General features: G+C 38.4%; 1 protein-coding gene across 25 annotated transcripts in view; it reads right to left on the reverse strand.

Annotated features, from left to right (window-relative positions):
• The window catches only part of CTNNA3 (catenin alpha 3), a 488,015-nt gene that overhangs the window by 424,034 nt on the left and 41,239 nt on the right, over positions 1–22,742 (reverse strand). For 24 of the 25 annotated variants that reach the window (XM_080597472.1, XM_080597453.1, XM_080597454.1 and 21 more), the window contains one exon: positions 20,122–20,241. The exons of the other annotated variant lie outside the window; for it this stretch is intronic. In XM_080597472.1, coding sequence (XP_080453598.1) covers positions 20,122–20,241 — 120 coding nt within the window. The remainder of the gene's footprint in view (positions 1–20,121; positions 20,242–22,742) is intronic. 25 annotated transcript variants of the gene reach the window in all.

A 22,742-nucleotide genomic window follows, 5' to 3' on the forward strand; every position in this document is an offset into this window, starting at 1 on the left:
TATGATTCAAGAGCGATTATAAAAGTGCTCTCAGAAAAAAAAAAATGATGTTTTCTACCTACAAGCAAGTTCCTTTTCTAGGCATAGTTTCTACCAGCTTCTGAATTCTGTACTGGCAGCCCTCATTAAAAAAAAAAAAGAATTAAAATCTAAAAGGCAAATGTAGGAAAAGCAACACTTAATTTTCAAAGTCTTAACACGGAATCCCTATAACACTGCACTAGAGAAAACACTGCTGGCCAGTAAGGACAAGCTTTATTGCACGCACAGGAAATTTACTGATGTTTTAATAACAGACCCTGGCAACAATCCTTTTCTGATGAAAGCCAATAGAAAAACCTTCATTTTTTGATTTAAGCCATTTTTTTAAACCATTTCTTAGATCTGAATTATCTGAGTAGTGGCTCTCATTCTTTTCTCTCCTTTAATCACCGCACTTGGCAGTTTCATGCCCACATGCCCATAGAGTGTAAGAGCTTCCGGGGAAACTGCCACTGTCTTTAGGCTTTGGGTGTTTTGTATAAAACAGGTAATTATAATACTTTAGAAAAATTATCATTATGTGATTATTGCTCGGTTTATAAGAAAAGCTGAGAAAAAAAGACAGAGGATGTGTTGAAATTATTTTGAATTTTCTTAAAATATTTCTCTTCTGCATCTTCTCTGAAGGACTCCAATAGCACTCATTTTTTTTACATTACTTCTTTTCATAATCATTTTATTTTCAGTATAGCCTTCTTTCCTCCCTCTCCTGCCAACTGTTATTTTGCAACTATGTCAGAAGCATCTGCCATTTCTCCCCTGAACTACTAAAGACACTGTAAAGGGAGTATATTGCCTTTTTGGACCACCATTGCTGCTGACAGAGACTGTGGAAATAGATTAGGCCAAATTCATGCAAGTGTGAAGGCAGAAATACACTTCTTCAAATTAATCTTCATTTGTTTTAACCTTTTTTAGATTCTTTAGAGCTTCTGAGCTTGCTCTTTGCAATTCTAATGAATCATTTTCCAGCCAACATAAAAACCTTCATATTTTATTTCCAATAATCCAAGAAAGTGGCCAAGGCCAGGATCAAGAACTCTCTACTCTGCTTTCAACTATCTTTCTTGTTAACTCCTTTCCCTGACCTTCCAGGTTCAATTCTACAGATACCATAGTAATGAAACCATTCACCTTCCCCGTGATGAAATGCAGAGCACTATTCTAAGAAAATCTTCACAGAATCTTGAGTTCAGAGGGGCCAGGTTCAAGTGCATCAGGACATTTAGCTATCATTTTACTTTTGCTTAAGAATTGTTACCTATCTGTAAAGTGCATATGTGGGCTAGTAATACTGCTCCTTATATTGTCTCTGTACTGTCTCTGTATGTATATTCTCCTTTCTGATCTACCAATTTAGCAATAAAATGTAATCAACAGCTTCAAAGTTCTGGTTTGCAATTGAAGTTCAGTTCCACAGACTTTATCCCCTCCATTTAGGTTCAGACATACAAAGTACTGCCCTAACAATGCTGGCTATTAGTGAAAATGTAACTTTTACCAGGAATCCTACCAAACACACATGGTGAGCAGCTGATTTCTAGCACGTGTATTTTGTCTATAAACTGATGATCAGTAAGGAAATTTAGTGGAATGCTGCACATTCTATTCAGATCTTGGAATAAGAGTTTATTGGGCTCTTCTAACTGGGCAGGAGAAATACTGCAGGATTTCTAAAGATGCTCATATAAAGACCAACTGAACATTAGCTTACTCATCTGAATGTATGAAGAAACATGTAATATTTGTCTAGTCTCTGTATCAGAAGCACAGTGTAACACCTGCATCAGTCAGTAAAGGGAATAAATAACCAACAGTGAGCTATTGCTTAATATATATATTGAAGTTATTTAACATCACCAGCTGCAATGATTTCAGCCTCATACTTTCCTTTTGTGTTTCCCACTTCCTGCAACGGTCACTGGGGTTTTTCGAAGATCCTTACAGTTCCAGAAACTCCATTAGTGTTTCTGAGTCCAACTACGTATTAGGCTGGTGTGCAACTAGGTTTCTCCATACAAGAAATTCAGTAATGGACTTGATCACTTACAGAAGAGACTGAGGAAGAAATACCAGTGAAAGCCAACAACGCAGCAATGACAAGCATTTTTATCTATAATGACTGCAGAAGTTAATTTAAGCCATTCCATTAAGCTTTAATATCACTAAAATGCACATAAAGAGGATATGCTGAGGATGGGATCTGATAGTGAAATGCCTGATGTGTAAATAGAAATGTTTTCTCTTTCACAGCAGCATACAGAAAGATCTGGAAGATAGCAATAACACTCCGTGTCATCTAGCTTTTTTAAGGTTTTCAGACCCTAATCAGGAATCATACACTAAAACTGGATCATTAATATGCCTCATACATCTGATTTCTCCAAGCTTTTAGCTTCCATTCAAGCAGCACTTGCAATAGCTGCTTTATTCTCAAGCCTTTTCTGAATTGGACTTTTCCAAGTGAGATTTAGTATTGATTATACTATAGTATTGATCTGAAATACTTTGCTGGTAGTATCTCTGAATTGTAACTTTATATATATATATATATATATTCTAAGCTCACTGCACATTCCTAGATCATCTCAAGATCACACAGGTCACCAGCAGCATGCTAATCAGACCTTTTGGATCCATAACAGCAATTCTTCTATGCCCCCTTTTCTACTTCTGGGCCACGTTCCAAGTGCAAATTAAATAGTTCTCTTTGGTACACTAACTCCACACTTTAGAGATACAATTTGCAGAGACTGCTCAGAGACATCACATCCCAAAAATGAAAAGGGGAATCATCATTAGGAGTTCTCGGCTTCCAGTTCTCCTTTCCTTGGAGTATATTTAACTGTACTCTGTGACAATGTGGTTTGTTAATCTCTTCTATAGTTTAGTTAATCCAATGCTGAATTTCTTGAATGTAGCTATTGTAACTTTGTAAAATTATAAAATATAGCACTTCGCACTTTTATTTTTTTTTGCAACCCTGTAGGGACTAGCTAAACTACATAAAATTCTCCTTGCAGTATGGTTTGAACTTCCCTCCTACAAACCAAAGAAGATGCTCATCCTTCTGCCGGTGATGGCCTCCCAAATCACAGCTAAAAATTCATCTCATTGTTACATATGTAAAGCTTGACTGAAGTAACACAGATTATTACATCTTATCTCTTGCTCTTACAATGTACAAATCAGATACATCTTTAAATTTATGCAGAAAAAAAAAATCTTAGTCAAGGAAATAAACCTAAATTTAAATTAAATAAGAAAGCATTCACTGTTCTACTGCCAGCAGAATTTATTCTCATTAGTTATAAAAGCACTGTTATACGAGTTCAAAATCTGTTGGAAAAAGTTCTGAAGGATGCCTTCTTTCTCCAATTGCTCCTCAATACGAAGTCCTGGGTGCTTTAGGAAATGCCCAGAACAGAGTACTTGCCATGAACTGGACATATTACTCTAACAAATATGCTGGTTAGCCTCCAAGATACTTTAAATAAAACAACATCAAAAAGATAACTGATTTGGTGATATCAGTTTTTCCCAGCCAAAGGAACACATTTTGTTTTTGAGCCAAGACATCTTGTTTACCGTACTGCTGCTGGAAGATTAGCTGTTTGCTGTCTACTGATCCGGTAAAGAAAAGCCAAGGGAACTGTAACTTGAGAATGTAGATTTTACCTACAAAGAGGGTTTTAGTCCATAATGGCCATATATAAAGCCTTCAATTCCTTCAACTATTTCCTTCAATAACTCCCTCAATAACAATGAAGGCAGACTTCAGGGTAGATCAACTGAGTAATAAGGTCTACATTGGAAAGGAACTAGCTTTTTGAAAAGGAACTAGCTTTAGCACTCTTAAACCATGAAGATCTTACAATACAGCCTCATGTTTTAACAAAAAGATAGGTGACAGAGGAAAACACCAGAGCCTTGTGCGTCCCACCAAGTAAGGGGAAGGTCTCATTATGTTGTCCCAAATCTTTGATGAAAGAAAGAGTCAGTGAGGACAGGCCCATACATCACAGACAACCGGATCCATTTTGGCTATGCTGGGACAAGGATCTGAAGCTCTGAAGGTATAGGAAAAACAAATTCACAATAAGAAGGTCAAGAGTAGGTTGGGGCAGTGACTTCTGTCACAACTCATGCTTTGCCCTCTTCCTCCATGCACAAAATCACTGTGACCTGCAACTACCCATCCACCCCCCAACACTTAACTGTGATCCTTTAGACCCCATATATAAACATAAACACCCAACAGTACTGTATCGTTTGTGTGTGGACAGAAAAAGTAAAGGGAAACGGTGTATGTACGGGTAGAATTGCTTGTTTAGGTCTAATGCAATACATATCTTTCTATGAGCAAAACAAACGACTAAATACATTTAGAATGAACAAGCAGAATTGAGATGTGGATGACAGATGACAGAAGGGCTTAGAGGAAGGAGACAGATTGAACTAAAATTGATGCAGTGACTGCCTAGGAAATATAAGTGATGAATGACTACAGTGAGCTTTACAGGGAAACTGCACATGGGTGACATCATGCAAAGTACAGGATGCAATTTTATGCAGAATATTTGCTGGGGAAAGGTGAGTTAGGGAGGGGGGTGCATGTGCATTTGGGTGACAATACAAGAAAAGGAATAAGGGCCCAACCCAGTAATTTCACAAACTAAGTCAAAATATTGTCTTGGGTTCAAGACAAGACTACCAAGTAATTTTTAGCACACACATCATTTATTTCCATTCTTAGGGTACTGTTTCTGCTTTGCATAGCTTAGCAATATTCTCCAACAGATGGGAGCCAAAAGGGTGTATTGGCACCTGCAAGTCAAGTGTTAGAAACTCCATAAACAGGGTTCATGAGCCCTTCACTGAAAACAAGGTTCTTCGCTAGGGGTAAGCCATGAAGCTTACCCATTATATAATCTTACAGAGACATGAGCTTCATAGGAGACACACAAATCACCTCTGCCTCATGACCTGCACCCAGGCAGTCCGGGGTATTCACACAAGGAAAAGAAAATCTACATTAATTCCACATTAATTCTGTCAGGTTTGAGTGCACTAAATCCATGTTTTCTATGTCCTACATGAATGTTCTGTCTACTAAACTACTGAAGTCTACTGAAGTATGAGCAAGTAGTGTTCACAGTAACTGCAACACAAGCTCAGTCTTAGAAAAATACAGCAAGACGACCCAATTGCTCCTTACAAAGCAGACAGTCTGACAAATATCCAGAGAATGTTACCAGCAAGTCATTACACACCTACTGATTTTTAACTCTTGGGTGTAGGCACTTAAGAATGTCCTCTAGTATGGATGGTGCTAAGTGGCTTACTCAAGGTCAAACAAGAAAACTACAGGAAAGCAAGTCTGAAAATGCTGAAAGGATCTATATGAGCATTTACTCTTTTTCTTCCTACACTTTTCAGTAAGTAAAACCTTATTCTCTCACCACCACCCACCCTACTGCTCCAGACCGGTTTATTTTAAAAAAAAAGTTAAGCAGAAATAGCTCGTATATCACCTTTGACAGCATTCAACAAATGAGGCATTCTCTATAATTCTTGCTTCTTTTGTAGAAGATTTGAGAAATACTACTTCCCAGAAAATTAGGGCATGTTTTCTCTTTCAATTACAGCTAAGAATTATGCATCACATTACTAGGTGATGATTTCAACCAATAAAAATGTATTGAGCTGTAGATCCACAAGACAGGTAAAAAAAAAAAGTCATCAAGTCTTTGGAAACAGCATCCTTTTAACACTTCAGATTTCAGGCCAATTTTTAATTGTTCTCAGAGATATTTAATTCAGTACCTAGACCTAGTCCAAATATAGGTATTGCTTCTCATGCACCGTTAGTGAAGTCTTTTTTTTTTAATAAAAACTTTGTCAAGCTTAACATTGTACAAAACATGGTGTTGCAGAGGTTTTTCCACAAGGTTTATGCAATATTGTAATCTTGACAGGTGCATGAATGAGGACATTAAAAGCCAGCAGTCCTGTGTCCCAGCCAGATCTGCAAACAAGCTGCTGCATATAGGAGTTCTGCAAGACGGAACTGGCTGGGAGAGGAATCTCTCAACATGACTCCATGCCTAGAACATAAGGGAAATCTTTACTTTGTGTAGAGGCATCCAAAGTACAGGACTTACCATGTATGCTTCGAACTATCCAGTGGAGAAGGGAATATAGTACCGTGGAAAATGTTCAGCAAGTTCTTGAAATACATAAATATTTGATAAAGAAAGTAGAGAAAGCAATGAGAGGGAAACTCAAATTTTATTTTGGCTGACATAGAAAAACTGTGTCTGAAAGTCACTTTGGATTAACGATGGCGTTTATTACTCTTGGAAAAGCAGGATGAAAACCTAAAAAATAAACAACAATGTGTTCCAGTAAGCAGGTTTCATTATACTTAGTTGGGTTGAATGAATTTCATCATAGTATAGTAGAGAACTGAATGGTTCATGACAAAACTAACAATGCTCCCCACTCCCAGTGTTCCCCTGTGAGAGAGCATGAAGACCTGCTTGATAATGGAAAACAAAAGGAGCAAATTTGACTAGTCCTTCTTCAAAGAGAAAAATCAAGGATTTAGAATGGTCACTTTTTCAGGAAAAAAAAAATAAAACAGATAATGCAGTACACTATTTAATCATCTAGAAATAAACATAGGAATGAGTACTAGCCACCACAGGTTTGCTCTGGATGAGCAAGGCTTGCCAAATCCATATGATTTCCTTCTTCCTCATTTCTTTGTAGGCAAAGGATTAGTAGGGTCTCATAATATGACTAGATTTTTGACACTCATGTGCCTTTCTGGTAAATAGTACAGAAAGTACTAGATGAAATTACTATACAATCAAGATTTCTTAAGAGCAGTTACCAGCAATTCACTGCTGCTAGAGAAGAATGCATCAAATGAATTTCTGCTGGGGTCTGTTTTGGCTGCCTCAGTATAATTGCAGAAGAAAACAGAAAGGGATTCGCTGGTGGGAAGACAAAAGGCCTGAGCACATTGGAGGACAGGATTCAACGTCAAAAGAATGATAAACGTGATGCTCTCAGATATGATACAGTTCAGTAAGGATGAGTACACAGCCCTACATGAAGGCAGGAACAATCAGCTGCACAATGTATGATTAGAAACAAAATTAGGCAAAATTAGGCAAAACTTCATAGAAAGTTGTTCTAGGATCATAAAGATGACTGCACATACAAGTCAGATCACATGTTTTAAACAGAAGACACCAGTAGAAATCCTTCCATTCTACTTATCAGAAAAACTTCATCCTTTAATAAAGAACAGAACTATTTAAGCATCAGGGAATAACAGAAGGTCTCAAAAACATGATCTAAGAGGGAAGATTGAACAATTTTGAGCACAGTTGTTTTAAAGCAAAGAATTCTGAGAGAAGGCATGTTGATAATACTGCAAAGAGAAAAGGAATAAACTCTCCATTACATCTATGGTAGAAAGTACAAGGTGCAGTGAACTTACATGTATGAAGGAGGATTCAGCTTAGACATTAAAAAAAAAAAGAACTTTCAATGAAATGCAAGAACAGCCAAGGAATGCTGTGGAATCTGCTATCTTGTAGACATCTTGCTGGGTTAATTGATAGGGAAATAAGGACCATCAGTTAGTAAACTTACTGCTTCAAGCCTCACAGGGTTTGCACATAACTCTGCAACATACAAAAAGGTAACAAGAGTTAATCCTTGATAGGGATAGCTACTACCTTCTCTACATTCAGAAAAAAATGATACTTATTTCATATGATTGCCAAATACAAAGAGAAATGCATATGCACAAATTACAGAGTGAGGAAATCAAATATAGCTTATCTGAGTATGGAGATTACTTTTGAAAATACTCAGTCATCCAGTTCCAGGACACATGCATGTTTAAGTCTCAACGAATTTTGAGGTAAATCTGAAAAAATAGCCACAAATGGTTTAACATCTGACAATTAAATTCAGTGTCAAGAAGTAGCACCATAACAACTTTGAAGGTACTCATAAATCTCAAAAATTAAGACATTATCACTTCCTTACAAGCACATAAATGACTCAAGTAAGGTTAATCTTAACACTTGGGATACACCCACCTCCCTCACAATATTTTCAATACTTTACACTCACAAATGTACTAGTCTTTTGCTGTCTCCACTGATAGAACAATGCAGTCTGAAACATACAAGCATGTACTCTTTTTCCCCAAACCACCCACCCACACACATTTAACACGCACCCCCAGTTACAAATCACTCACATTTATATATCGTTCTTGCTTTTTTTCCAAATTAATATTACTTTCTACACTACATCAAGGGTAGTCAGAATATTCCGTTCAATAAATTAAAGTGTCGCTGCAAGTAGCTATGAAGTCTACACCAACACAGACCTCTGTGGATCACAGAGTAGGCAAGCAAACCCAGTAATGTTTTTAACCATTCTACCTCCAGAGGAACAGCAACAGAGAAAGCCAAACCAAAACCTTGGAAGTAAACACAACATGCAAGTTGTGTACAAAAAGATAGCTTTTTCTCTCCTGTATTCTCCTAAACAAGGGTTCCATAACACCCATATGTAGAAGAAGCCATAACAAGCATACATGCTACTTTATCACAGTGATCTCCTATGCACCATTCATATTCTGAGAGCATCAGAGGCCTGCACAGAAATAATTGCTTTGTCCCATAAAAGCCAAACCAGAAATGCACTGATTCTATTACTGAAGCATTCTGAGACAAATAACCTACAATTGCTCTTGCAGAATGGCACTAACACAGGCCAGCACAGGAAAAGCTAACACACTAATAGCGGCATGGGTGCAAACGTATGTCAGAAACTTGTTAAGCAGCAAAGCTGAAGCCAGTTATCTGACAGTAACTAAAATTTTCATCCAAAATGCATTATGTTCTCACTGGCAATATACTTCTGGATGTGAATTTTCTCCCTTCAGCTGGTCTAGTCGCCTAAATGAAGACTGTGTTTCCTGTCTCTTCCAACTTATACGTGGATTGTTGCCCTACTCAGGGTGTTAATCACTGCATGCTCCATGATGTGGAAAAACAAAAACTGTTTTTATTTTGTGTTCATCTCTTCGTAAAACAACACTCATCCCTCATCAGCAATTTATATGATTAATATTTACTTTCTCCCCCATAATTATAAAGTTAGAGAAGCCTCATCAAATACTCTTCCTGCATGAGAGTAAGTATTTGCAGCACTTCCAGAGAAGATGACAACTAGAAGATATTACATACACTTCATCTCATTAAAGCAAAATTAGTTAATGACATCTGCATGCTAAATCAAGGTATAACACAGCTCCTCACAAACAAATGCACTTAGTTGGCATTTAGAACACTGAACAAATGTACTGACTATTTTAAGGAGCACTTTTTTTATAGCTAGTATTCTACTAGCTGCCTTAAAATGATATATCTGCACAAACACCAAAGGACCACATTTTTGCCTTCTGTAGTAACGAGGTAGATTTCAGTCTAAGGAACAGCATGTGTCATGAATATTTTTCCAAGAGTACTACTAAAAACAGAATGTTCTTCTGAAGTTAAGAAGCTATCAGAGCCCATTACTTTCTTCAAAGACTAGTTGACATCAGCAAGAAAAGACAAGTGATACAAATCCACCTTGCATGATCAAAGAGTCTTAGCAAATGCTTAATTGCCCTCTGCTTCTGACTTTCTGATGTTCTGAATACTCTGTTCCCTTACTCTGCCTCATGTTACATATTTAGCTGTACTGAATTCAGCTGAAAGCCATGGTCTAAAACAAAGTATTCATGTCTTAACTTGAATTTAATCAGTCCGATGCCCTTGAAAACCAATTCCACAAAAAAAGTAACTACTTAAATTAAGGAACATTTTTCTTCTATCAGATTATTCCAACATGGAATACCTGACCAACTCGAAAACCGTTAATATAAGTATACAATAAAAATATGTTTTCTCAGTTCATCAGTAGAAAAAGTGTTGGCTTATTTATAGATTTGTTAGATCACCGGGGAGTTGTGTGGCATGCATTAATTCTCAGAAGACAGTAGATTTTTTGGTTGTACAGGTTGTACATTCCATAATGTAATGTATTTCTATTTTATTTTCACAGACATCTAGTTTTCGGATTGTTTTTCTCATTCAACAGTGAGAACATTCATTTTAGCACAACCACATTCATACAAGAAATAAGATGGAACCTTGATATATTTCATTTTCTTACAGCCTTCACTACCAGTGATTTACTGAGTGGAGAGAGTAATGTGTAATAGGTGGTTCTCACAGTGGCAGCATTAAAACTCATGCTGCTTGGTATCTTTTCTTCTTTTGTCTATTTTCCTCCCTCACCTGGATGGGTATGTTATGGGCAGCTCAACAGCACAAAACAGATTTGCTTTGACATATTACTGGCAAGGCTAAGCAGCTTTCCCAGCAACAGACTGGTAAAGAAGGAAAAAAAGAGAAGGAAAAAAAGTACAGTCAGCAACCTCTCTGTGCCTGAGCTCAAAGTTGTATTCGTTGAAACTGTGCTGGCAAATAGTACCTGGACATTACTTTTAAGAGGTGAAAATCAGAGGAAAAAAATGGTAACATACTTATATGTTACCTACAGAAACTGTATTTATAATACAGAAGTCTTATAGGGAATAATTACTGGTCTTTGTTAAGTCAGCCTTGAGATCCATTTTTATTGTAAGTACATCTAGTGCATACCAGTAACAGGGAATCACTTGGAAGCTATGAATTGATCTGCCAGATTTTAAAGATTTTTAAGTTGTCTTTTATAACTGATGAAGTTCATTGCTTCAGTGCTTTGTTGCTTTTGATCTCCTGCGCTCTAGCGGTTTTCAATTAAGTTTGTTCATCTATTTATCTTCATCCCCTTTGACTGTTAAGAACCAAAAAAACAGCATTTTGGATTTTATTCCCACTAATGTTATGTGGAGTAAAAGACATTAAAAAGAAAGTTTGAAAACAAGAAATACTACTGGGTGTTTTTTGTAAGAACTTTGTGAGAGCTAACTAGAATTCAACACAAAATTGTCAACAACGTATCTAGCCCATGAGATCACTGTTGTTTTATATGGCTGAATTTTGTGTTCTGTAGCCTACAACACTTAGTTTTCTCCTGCTAACAGATAGATTCTTCTGCATTTCTATCTCTAGAATTGTGTCACACAAAATACCCTCAAGTCCCATTGCAGGCAGGGAGGCCAGGGGCAGCTAGTCACATTCTGCCTAGTAAGTGACTCAAAAAACATTGAAACATTATAGATCTCATCTGATAGCTCACCCTTCTCCCTCATACCCAGCTACATAAAATACTACAGGGTGCACAGCACATCTTCAACACCACTGAAGTTCCTCACATATAATGGATCCACTTGGATCTGCGCATTAGCGAAACAACAGGATTCAGGATAAAGTGCTGACCCATTTTGCTGAGCTGCATGAGAACAGGGATGAAAGGCAAAAGGCCAGGACAACTGCACGGTGCAGTGTTCCACATGATCGTGGAGGATTCAGTAAAAGCAGGGGCTGGTAGACAGCAACAATCCAGCCCCACAGGGAACATGGAAGGAACTCTGCTTTTATACCTCATGTAACCTGAAGTGCAGGCAAGGCAGATGTCAATACTTCAACCCTTTGCTCTACCAATCTCAGCAGCTGCTTATGGGGACCTATTCCTAAGCCAAGCTCTGAAAACCCGTTCAACTAAAAGCTGAGATACCAGGGGTTATAAATGCACATTTAGGGATAGCACCATATAAGATAAACTCAAATGAAAGTAAAATGCACCAGTACTGGTGCATTACCTGGGGGTCAGAGTACGCTGTCCGTGAGCAAGCCACATTCCACAGTACATCCTGCTGCTCTTCATGCCCATCTCTGAACTCCACAACTAAGCTTAGCACCTTGTTTGCAGTTCTCTGTGACCCAGTTACATTCATTTTTGCCTTTTTTTTTAATATTCTCCTTCTTTACTTATACACCAAACACGAATATTACAATATAATGAAAATTGGAAATGGAATACATTGGGGGAGGGGAAGAAATGTATGCCTCAAGAAAAAAATAAGCATCTGCTTTTTAATTGGGAAAGAGAAGAAATCCAAAAAAAAAAAAAGTCAAGACAGCAGTTGCTCTTTTTGCTAAAAAAAAAAAAAAAAAACTATGAAAAAACAATCTTCAAATCCTGGGCAAGCCTTGGAAAACCCAGGCAACTGGCAGGCCCATAGCCTGTTGACATTCACAGTCCAGAGTATTATGACAACATTTATAAAAAGTGGCATTATTTTAAGTACTGGACGCTCTTGGCATTGTGCAATGCATACAGTAGGTCAGGATCTTTACCCTAAAGATCTTATATAGACATATGGTAAAACAAGATCTAGTTTCCAAAGAGAAGGCAGAAAGCTTCTGACTGCAGGGACCTCATCTACTGGCAGAGCTCCAGGTTTAAAGTTGTCTGGCATAAATACAGTAGGACTAGGTCTGTGGAGTAGGGCTGACCACTTATTTACTGGCAGCGATTCCTGGCGAGTTCATGATGCATTTCCAACATTCCATCTGAAAAATACTACAGCACACCCATTTCAGGGGAGAGGGGGCAGGCAGGACAGGAGGAGACTACAATCTCATTAATGCTTACAGCACCATTGCTTTCTGAAAACGAGAACTGCAGATACAATGGAGAAAGCAAACAAAAGGAGAAAAACATTATTTGAATGACAGAGACAGGTGTTGTGATAAATGTACTATGCCTGTCAAAACAGACTCATCTTCCTTGTAAATGTGTTTTGTATGTAGTTTCTCTGGTAATCACATTTATTTCAATTATAGCTAACGTCTTTAATTTTTTGTTGTTGTAAGAACTTTCTCTTATCCTTTTTTTCTTTTAAAATAAGACTTACCAGAACTAGAAAGAATGTTTTTGTTTCTACAAACAGACTAGACAGCCATAACCAGAGGAACTTCCATTATCAAATAACTGACCTCGTTATTTTCAGCCTACCTTAATTTTTAGGATTGCCTTGGGATATGTTAGCTGTATCTTGACATAAACAATAAAAACATTCTTTCCAAAATGTGCTGACTATGAAAAACGGTGTATACATGTGTATATATTGTATATGTATATATTGTGTCAACGGAATTTTTTACAAATATGATACAAAATTGTAAGATATATACTGTAAAATCTACATTGACAAAGTATTTTTTATAAGGCAAAATCAGATACATAAAAGATGAACACGCTCGCCAAGATGCATTCTTTAAAATACTCCTCTGCTACCTCTTTCCATTTTAAGATATGTTAATGATAGGTTCCTGAGATGTGTTTGAACCACAGGAAACCTAATTTATGCTTCATCTGATTGACGACTTTTGAACATAGAAGGGTTTGTCCTTCCTTGCCTGGTTCTGAGACAAATTATATAGCATTCCACTCGCAAGTAGAAGGTCTATTGTTCCAATAAGAACATCCAACAGAATGTATTTTGCTATCTAGGTAGAATGCCACAGTTTAGCAAAATAGAGAAAAACAGTAGAAGCTACTAACACGGTATAATTCTACTGATTTATAGAAGTGGAGGAGGGCATTCAAGCAAACAGAAGGAGGGGGAAGTAAACAAACATTCACAATCTTCCTATACACAGCAAAAGCAGGTCCTAAGACCACAAATGCTGGAGGACAGAAAATGCTTGGGTGTTCCCCACTGATCACTAGGTTTTAATATCACAGGTTCTTTGCTGACATCTACAGTTATCTTTAGACTTGCCTAATGCCCATGCAAATGGCTCTTATCGACAAAGAAAATCCATACAAAACTCAGTGTGTCTGTCTTCAGCCACACTGAGTTGCCTCAAAATAACACCTATAAGAATGAAGACAATTCCTTTCTCCCCTCTCATCCATTATCGTCCCCATATTACCACTTGTGGTGGTTTTACTCGGGTGGGCGGCCAAGCTCCACCACAACCACTCTGTCACTCCCCCTCCTCAAAGAGGAACGGGGAGAAAATACGATGGAAAGGGCTCAAGGGTTGAGATAAGGATGAGGAGATCATGCAGTAATTATTGTGACGGGCAAAACAGACTCAGCATAGGGAGATAGTAAGATTTATTGCCTATTACTAACAAGCTAGAGAAGCGAGAAACCAAAAGCACCTTCCCCCCCATCCACCCTCTTCCACCTCCTCCCCCACCCAAGCGGCGCAGGGGAAGAGGGGAATAGGGGTTATGGTCAGTCTATGGCACTTCTCTGCCACTCCTTCTTGGTCACTATCATCCCCTGTGCTGTGGGGTCCCTCCCACGGGATGCAGTCCTTGCCAAACTGATCCGGCGTGGGCTGCCCACAGGCAGCAGCTCTTCAAGAACTGCTCCAGATACGGGTCCGTACCACGGGGTCCATCCCTCAGGAGCGAACTGCTCCAACCTGGATCCCCCACGGGCAGCAGCTCCTGCCAGCTCACCTGCTCCTGTGTGGTCTCCTCTCCATGGGCTACAGGTCTGGCCTGGAATCTGCTCCGGCAGGGGTCTTCCACAGTCCGCAGTCTCCGTTGGTGCAGGTCCACCTGCTCCACCGTGGTCTCCTCCATGGTCTGCAGGGTGGAACCCTGCTCCACCGTGGTACTCCATGGGCTGCAGGGGGACAACTTGCTTCACCATGGTCCTCACCACAGGCTGCAGGGGACTTCTGCTCCGGCGCCTGGAGCACATCTCCCCCTCCTTCACTGACCTTGGTGCCTGCAAGGCTGTTCCTCACTCCTCTCACTCTCCCAGCTGCTGTGTGACACAGCGGTGTTTTTTTTCCTGTCTTAAATATGCTCTCACAGAGGCGCAAAACAACATCACTTATTGTCTCAGCTCTGGTCAGCGGTGGGGCCCTTACCAAACATGGGGCAGCTTCTAGATCCTTCTCACAGAAGCCACCCCTATGGCCCCCGTTACCAAAACCTTGCCACATAAACCCACTACACCACTGCTTCTTTTCGCCCTCTAACATCCTCCATCCTAACAGGAGCTTTGCAAGACAGGGAAGAACATGCATTCAAACATCTCCAACAAGTAATCCCATTGATTTTCATGCATCTTCACAAACACTTAAAAAAAAAAAATCTGTTAAAGATCAAATCACATTCCTTGGCCAGGATAATTAGAAAGGAAAACAATCGTGAATAGCAATTGTGATCAAGTTTGACACTGTATTTTTTGTCCTCTCTTCATTTATACTTTCCTGTTTACTCTTCCGTATCTCTTGGATTCACTGATGATACCATTCCATTCCCTTATATCTGGCAGCAGTCCACAAGAATTCAGAAGTACTACACTTCTCTGTCTATGACCAGAGATTTTTTGATTTAATATCGCTTTCGGTGTCCTTCTACTGTAAAATGCTTGCATGTTTCCTTAAATTTGTCTGCTTACATGGAAACAGGAAAAGACCAACAGAATAAACACAGCAACTAAGACTCGCCTATTAAGTCTATTTGTTACCTGGTTGCTAAGTCCACTCTTAATCATTCCTCAACACACAAAATTCGTATTTTATTCTTTTTCTCCAATAGGTTATCATCTATGCCGAAAGTGCAAGATATAATTCATGAAGTTCATACTAATTCGCAAAGCAGAAAGTTGAGTGGTGTTCATGGCCGCACATTTGTTAAATTTGCATTAGTCCATGCAAAGCTCACTGCAAATAAATTCTTCCTTAGCAACAGAAAGTATAATTAATGGAAATTACCACAAAGGATTTTAGGAGGAACGTTATTTCTGAAAAGGAAGTCTTAAAAAAATAAGAAAAACAAGATTGCTTATGTCTTCTTCTCATTACTTTTCTACCAGAGGTGGTAGAACACAGGAAAGAATTTTTGTTAACTTGAAGTGTTAAAACATGGAAATTGTTATAGAACCCTCTAAATTGTATTATTCTTTAGACTTTTCTAAAAGGTAGAATACGTTGTCTCTCCTGAACAGGAAACTATTCAGGAATGAAACAATTACAGCTACAGACACTTTGAAAAAACAACACAATCTCAATACATTCTGCATAGAACTTACCTGCGCAAATCTACCCATGCCATCAAAATAAGACATTTTTTAGTAGTTTTTCCACCATCTCAAAGTGAATTAGACAGCAACAGTAATACTGTTGTCTTCCTAATGTAACTCTCAAAAGTCTCCACAGACCACCTGGGTTGCAGAGATCTATTGTTACTGATTGTAACAGAGACATTGGACAAAATGAAGTATTAATGGGAAGCAAACAGGACAGTATAAAACAGGCCTGCTGCAAAGTGTTTGCAAAGTGTCATTTACAGCTCTACTACAGTACCCCAAAGGAAAAAAAAGTGCTGGGATCTATGCCTTAAAGTCCCCTCTTACCCAAAGTGCTTTACCATTTTCTCCAATTTCCCATGTAATTATTCATATGACAGACATGTTAATGCATGGATTGATACAAAACAATGCTCATTGTAAAGTTTACTTAACTCTTACTGGAAACATTCCGTATGTCACAGGACAAGAGAAAAATTCTGCTACTCATTGTGTTATGCAGTTATTCTTTCAGTCAAACTTCAGACAATAGTCAATATCAAGAAACTGAGAAGTCTATTGTAATTCAAAAGAATTACTAAACTGGACATGAAAAAAAAAATCTGAGACACAGATCTCCTGGAAGACTTCAAAATGGGAGACTTGCTATAAACTGTTATTCTCTAATGAAATGGATCTCTTCGGCAGATACAACCCAACCTTAGAAGTGTGTGGAAAGACTAAGTTGCCAGCAAGTGTCTTGTCAGTGAAGTCTACAAGAAGTTAGATGGACAAAGGGATGTCCTTCTGGATGGGGCTGAGAGAGAAAGAATGTCAATTTAAGCAAGTGAGTAACAAAATAATGAGATCACAAAAAAGCAGTTTAGCATGCTGAAGTATCTCCTCACTTGTGCTGAAGTATCCCTTCATTTATGTAGGGTCACACAAATGCCAGAATGGGGAGAATAAAAGGCATGTAAACCAAAAGCCCATGCCAGGGCTAAGAGTGGGTCTGCAGTAACCAGCAAACAGCTTGGTGCATTTCTTCACCTGCATCATTTATCAACATTTGCAAGAGGTCTGCCTATGTTCGGCTGTTGAGTATAAATGTTTTATTTGCGTTTTATCTTCACCTGACCCGAGTTAAGCATGTTTCCAAGTGACTTGGCTGATAAGGCATCTGTTGGAAACATATGGCAAGCCTGTAGAGATGGAGATGTGTCTTCCACTGACAGTAAAACGGAAAGCTGACATGCAACAGCATAGTAGAGCAGACTTGAATATGGTGGGAGTTCACCACAGCAACAGCATCTAGATCCAGCATACACATGTAACAATACTTCATGTGTTTGAGTCACAAAAGAATCAGAGAGCATCCTGCAGGCTTTCTGAGCACACCACTAGGTGTCATGCACACAGCTCAGCCTTGAAACATGAATGACTCCAAGAAGCCTCAATTTTCCTCCTCTGTAATTACCAAAGAAGTTAGCCACCCTGACCACTACCATTCTAACTCATACATCCACTCAGACTAAATTAGAATCTGAAAACTCAGAGTATTTACCAACACATGCTAACAAACTTGAGGCTTTTGTATGAAGAAAGCCAGAACAGAACTGTTGACAATTTTGAAAACAGGTTTACGTCAGCAATCTGTTGGCTACCTGAAAATTCAAGAGCTTCTACTCCATTCTGAGATTTGCCAGCTAAATATTATTTAACATAAGCCATCATTCCAAACAAATTTGTATCTTTTATACTTCTACCACTCATAGAAGTTTGGTCCATACTTAAAAATCAGAGGCAAAATGGGTCATTTTAAACATCCTTTTAAAAAAAAGTTGTCATTTCCCACCTGATCCGAAAACTTCCAACACTGCAGAATTACATTGCTTTTGAATGAAATAGTTGTCTGCTTCCATCTTTCTTTTTTGGATAAAGTGAAACAAATAGATATTTTTTTGACAAATGGATTCATACTGGTATTGTATACAACTACTGTTCATCTCCAAATAGATTACAGTGACTCAACAGTTTGCCAGTAGGGCTATGAATAACCCTTAATCTAACAAGAGAGCACATAGGTTATCATTTAAAGGTACACTCCATGAACACAGTAATGAAAGTCACAAACTCAGAACAGCTTCAGTCCCAATCTAGATCTGTGCTTTTTCCATACATAATCAAAGCAAATCTTAACCTTTTCAAAAGAGATCGCTTTCTTTCCAAAGCAGGAGGCAATTTAAAGTGTCTTCTATAGCTAACAGAAGCAGCTTTTCAAATTCCTATCTGCTCAATCTCCAGAAAGTTCTACTGAGATGAAAATCTCAGTATCAAAACCAGTTACTATTCAAAAAAGTTGCCAAACCATAGAGCTACTGATCAGGTATGCAATTCAGACTGAGATACAGAGAACATCTCTAGACTTTTTCTGATTTCAGCCTTGGCCTAGTTTGTTTTCTTAATAGCATTGTACTTCATTTTGTAAAGATGCACGGCCTAGTAAAAAGCTTATCTTCTGTGACTGAAAGCAGGAGATAATTTTATAGCTAATACACCTCTAGTACGTACAAGTGCAAAAGCTTCTGCCAACACAGAAACAGAGCAGAAAGACGTCAGAAATAGCATAAGGAGATGTATGAAAACCTGATATTAAACAAGAACGTTGAGATTCTCTAAATGGCTTCAAAGTACTACAGATAGGAAAGAAAAATAGTGAAGATCTGAAATCAGGAGAAAAGACGCCCTGCTGAAGGTGAAGTATGTTACTGAAACATGTTCAGAGTCTGCTAGAGAACCAGATATATATAACCTAAAATGATGAATTTTGCAACATAAGAATGAGAATTCAGACTAGAGAAAGCTAATCCCAATAAAAGTGTGGTGATAGCCTGAGAAGCAATTACAGAATTTACACTTCCCTGGCTCAGAAACACACTCCAAACCCTTGCAGATGTGACATTTATTATGCTTGACATAATTATGAGATCAAATAACAAACCCACATTACAGGATAAAACTAGCATTAGTTGCCAGTTGAAACACTCTTTTGCATGCCAGCAGCCCCATGTCCAAGGGCACAAAGATATATGCTATATTTCTCCCAGAATAACAGCTCCCACCATTCCAAAACTCACCCAAGCAAAGTGCTCCTTGATCTCCCCAATTCAAGAACCAAATATTCATATGTTCAGATACAATCTGTCCCTGAGCCCTTTCCTCATTTTTTAAACTATCAAATCAATTACCTGATATAAACTGGAATTGATCTGCCTCCAAGCAAGTGAAGTGTTAGACAACACTGACACCAAGTGACAGAATTCAGAAAAATATCAAATAAAACAACCCACACAGAAATGTTAGTGCACTTCATCAATATGAATATGAATATGAAGACACAAAGCCTATTTTTCCCCCCAAGAAAGCAAAAATTAAGACATAATATGAGAGCTGACAACTTCACAGATATCACACAACTTACAGAAAGTATGTCCAAGATTAAATACATGTTAACAACTTGATTTAACCTTGATCTCACCAGCACGAGTGAAAGACTATACACTGTTTTGTGCAATCTAGACTTGTAAATTCATTTCTAAAAAAATAATTGATGGTTTGGATGTACAGTTAGCATTTGATTTCATTGACTTTTGTGGATTTAAGTTCATTTCCCAAGTCAAAAAAAAATCCAAACAGTACTTTTATGCCATTTAATAAAAACATTTTATGTTAATGCAAAGTTTAATAGTCAGCTGAGCCTCACCTACCTGCCATACCTACCTTGCCCTATGACAAAGAAATCTTCAGAAATCAAGTACCACGCATTCCAACACCTTATGCATTAAAGGGAATTGCCACCCTTCCTACTGACTTTCACAATCACATTACATAAGTATTAAACCCTACTGATAGAACATTAACCCTACCAAATGCTTCTTCTCACACCTACCATGCTTCTGCCCAGTACTTTATGTCTCCCATCCCAGTTTCCATGTTCTTACCTGTTGACGTTTGAATGCCAAGTAATCAAGATTTTCCAGATCCTTCCGAAACTTCTGGTAGGTTTTCTGTAGATCAGACTTACTGGACACATTTCTTAGCATTTCAAAGGTTCTTTGAAACTGTGATAGTAAAGAAAAAAATATCACTCACACAGTTGTTGGTTTGTTTTTTGTTGGTGGTTTTTTTTGTGTGTGTGTAAGGATTTTATTTTAAATACTGTCATCTTCAAGTACACCATCTTATAGACACAAGCACACTTCTACAACTTTGAAATCAATTCCATTATCCAAAGTATAGCACACATATCCCATTTAAGTAAATTAAATCCTCTAATTAACTTCACAGATAAGACTTACATAAGACAAAACTCTAGCCATCTGCCTGATCTCTAAAGATCAGTTCTTTATCAATCTATAGGATGCTTCCCCTCTCGCCCCCCAACTAACAAAAAGCATATGCAGCTTCGTAAAGGCCATGAACTCCTCATTTGAACAAGCATAACAGTAGATCCTGTTTTTCGGGGTACTATCAAGTTAACTTACTTATCATACTCTGCAAGGCTGAAGACTTTTAAATGTAGCACTTCTTTCACACACACTATTACTAAAAACAGTACTGGTACTTATCAAAGAGATGAACAATACCAACCCAGCTGTAGGGAACTGCAACAGAAAGGATAAGATTTGTGCGAAAGGAGAACGGGAGATATCAGCACAGAGGCAGTCTGAAGGAACACAGCAAGGGAAGGGCTCTCAGAATGGCCCATAAATTAGTAGGTCACCAGGATCCCACTGCATCTACCACCTAGGAGCAACTGCACTGCCATCCAGAACTGGAGACAAAGACTAGAAAGAACTCTCAGACAGGATGGGGATGCTGATGTCTGTTAGGTCTAAAAAGGTACAGAAGGACAACCCAGATATGCACATGGGCACCAATCTAAGAACAACCCAGGAGATTTGAGAAGGACCTGACAACTGGTGCCTCTCAGCCTCTGATCTTCACAACAGATCCTGGTCCTAACATCTGGACAGAAGCATCATGTGGTCTGACTGCTGGATGGACTTTCTGGACACAACACACATTCTGGTGCTTGGCAACAGAGATGGTCACAGCAAGCGTAAAACTTGTTTGTTTCTAGTTTTAATTTTAATCAAATCAAAAACCCATCCTTTAGGGTCTGATCAGGATGTTTGCTACATCATTGATATAAAGTTACAGACGTATTTTGTACACAATTTCCTGAGCTTATAAAGTAGTAGCAAGATATATATATACTCTTCCCTATTCATGTGTGTCTAACAAAAAAAAAAATATTTAAAAACTCAATTTTATAAGTCTTCTTTTTCTAGGAGATATACTTCAGATTACTTTTTAAAAAAAGCTTTCCCAAATACCACATGTTTATAATATAGTTCTTGAGTCCTCAGTGAAACCAGTATTTAACAGCTGCTATACAAGGAAAAAAAAAACACTATGAAGACTTCGCTCGAATAACATACACACAGATAACCAAATTTTAAAAGAAGGTAGAGAGAAAATATGAATTGGTGTATTGATTAAAAAACCCTAAACAGCAAACATCCTCAATCACATTTCTCCCGTTAAGGTAAAGAAAACATGAGCAGGTTGAAATGTCTCAGTCCCTACCTGATCCTAGCCTTGATAAATTTAAGTGATTTGTCAAGCACTCCAGGGGTTAATACGTCATGCTCCAGAAAAACAAAGGTGTATTATACCTCTTCTACTGGTTATGAAACGATGCACAGGGAAGGAAGTTGCCCTCCCATGACTCTGTTGGTATTCCAGGTCCAAGACCTAGAACAGCAGACTGAAGTCATTCACACCCGCAGTTACAGAAATGGAATTCTATCTTTTTGACAAGGTCAGACATCTGATTTTGCTACAGCTTCCTTGCTGCTTCAGGAAATCAATTCTCTGGCTTTTGCTGTTTCACCATCTGTAAATATTCTTCTTTCCCAGACAAGCATGTAACAGCTGTAAAGCCACAAGTAGTTTAGAAATACTCTGTCATCTCAGCGATTAGCACCAGCAGTCTAGAAACACATTTTTACACTGATAACCAGGAAAAACTACATAGTTTCTACATCTGTCCAACATACTACCTTAGCTTACTACAGTTACAAAGACTGTATGTGAATTACCTACTGTAAGTTGGGTTGTGGCACTACTGTCCAGGAAATGAGGCAGATGACCCAAAGAAATGAACTGTTTTCCAGTCATTTCTGGCAAACTAAGCACTGCAATAATGACAACAGCACACTTCTGTGTACCTTGGCTAACACTACAGTCATTGAATTGGAAAAACGAACCACAGGAGCAGAAAAAAAGAGAATCTCCACTCATCTGCAATCCCTCTTCAAAAGCTGACAGCAGCTTTGGCAGCTAGTGCTGACCTGGATGTAGACTTCTCCACAACATCACTTGTTCTGTGGGCATTTAAGGAAACCTCAGCTGTGGACACTGCTCAACAGCCAATAAGTAGGCCCACTTTGGGGATGAACAGCTGCAGATTTCAGCTGGCAATCTGCAACTGACAGACACAGCCTGGAATCCCCAGGCAAGTCACCACTTCTGGTTTTCCACATGCTGTGGGCCT

This window comes from Anser brachyrhynchus (assembly GCF_964034855.1).
Source record: "Anser brachyrhynchus genome assembly, chromosome: 6".
NCBI lineage: Eukaryota > Metazoa > Chordata > Aves > Anseriformes > Anatidae > Anser > Anser brachyrhynchus.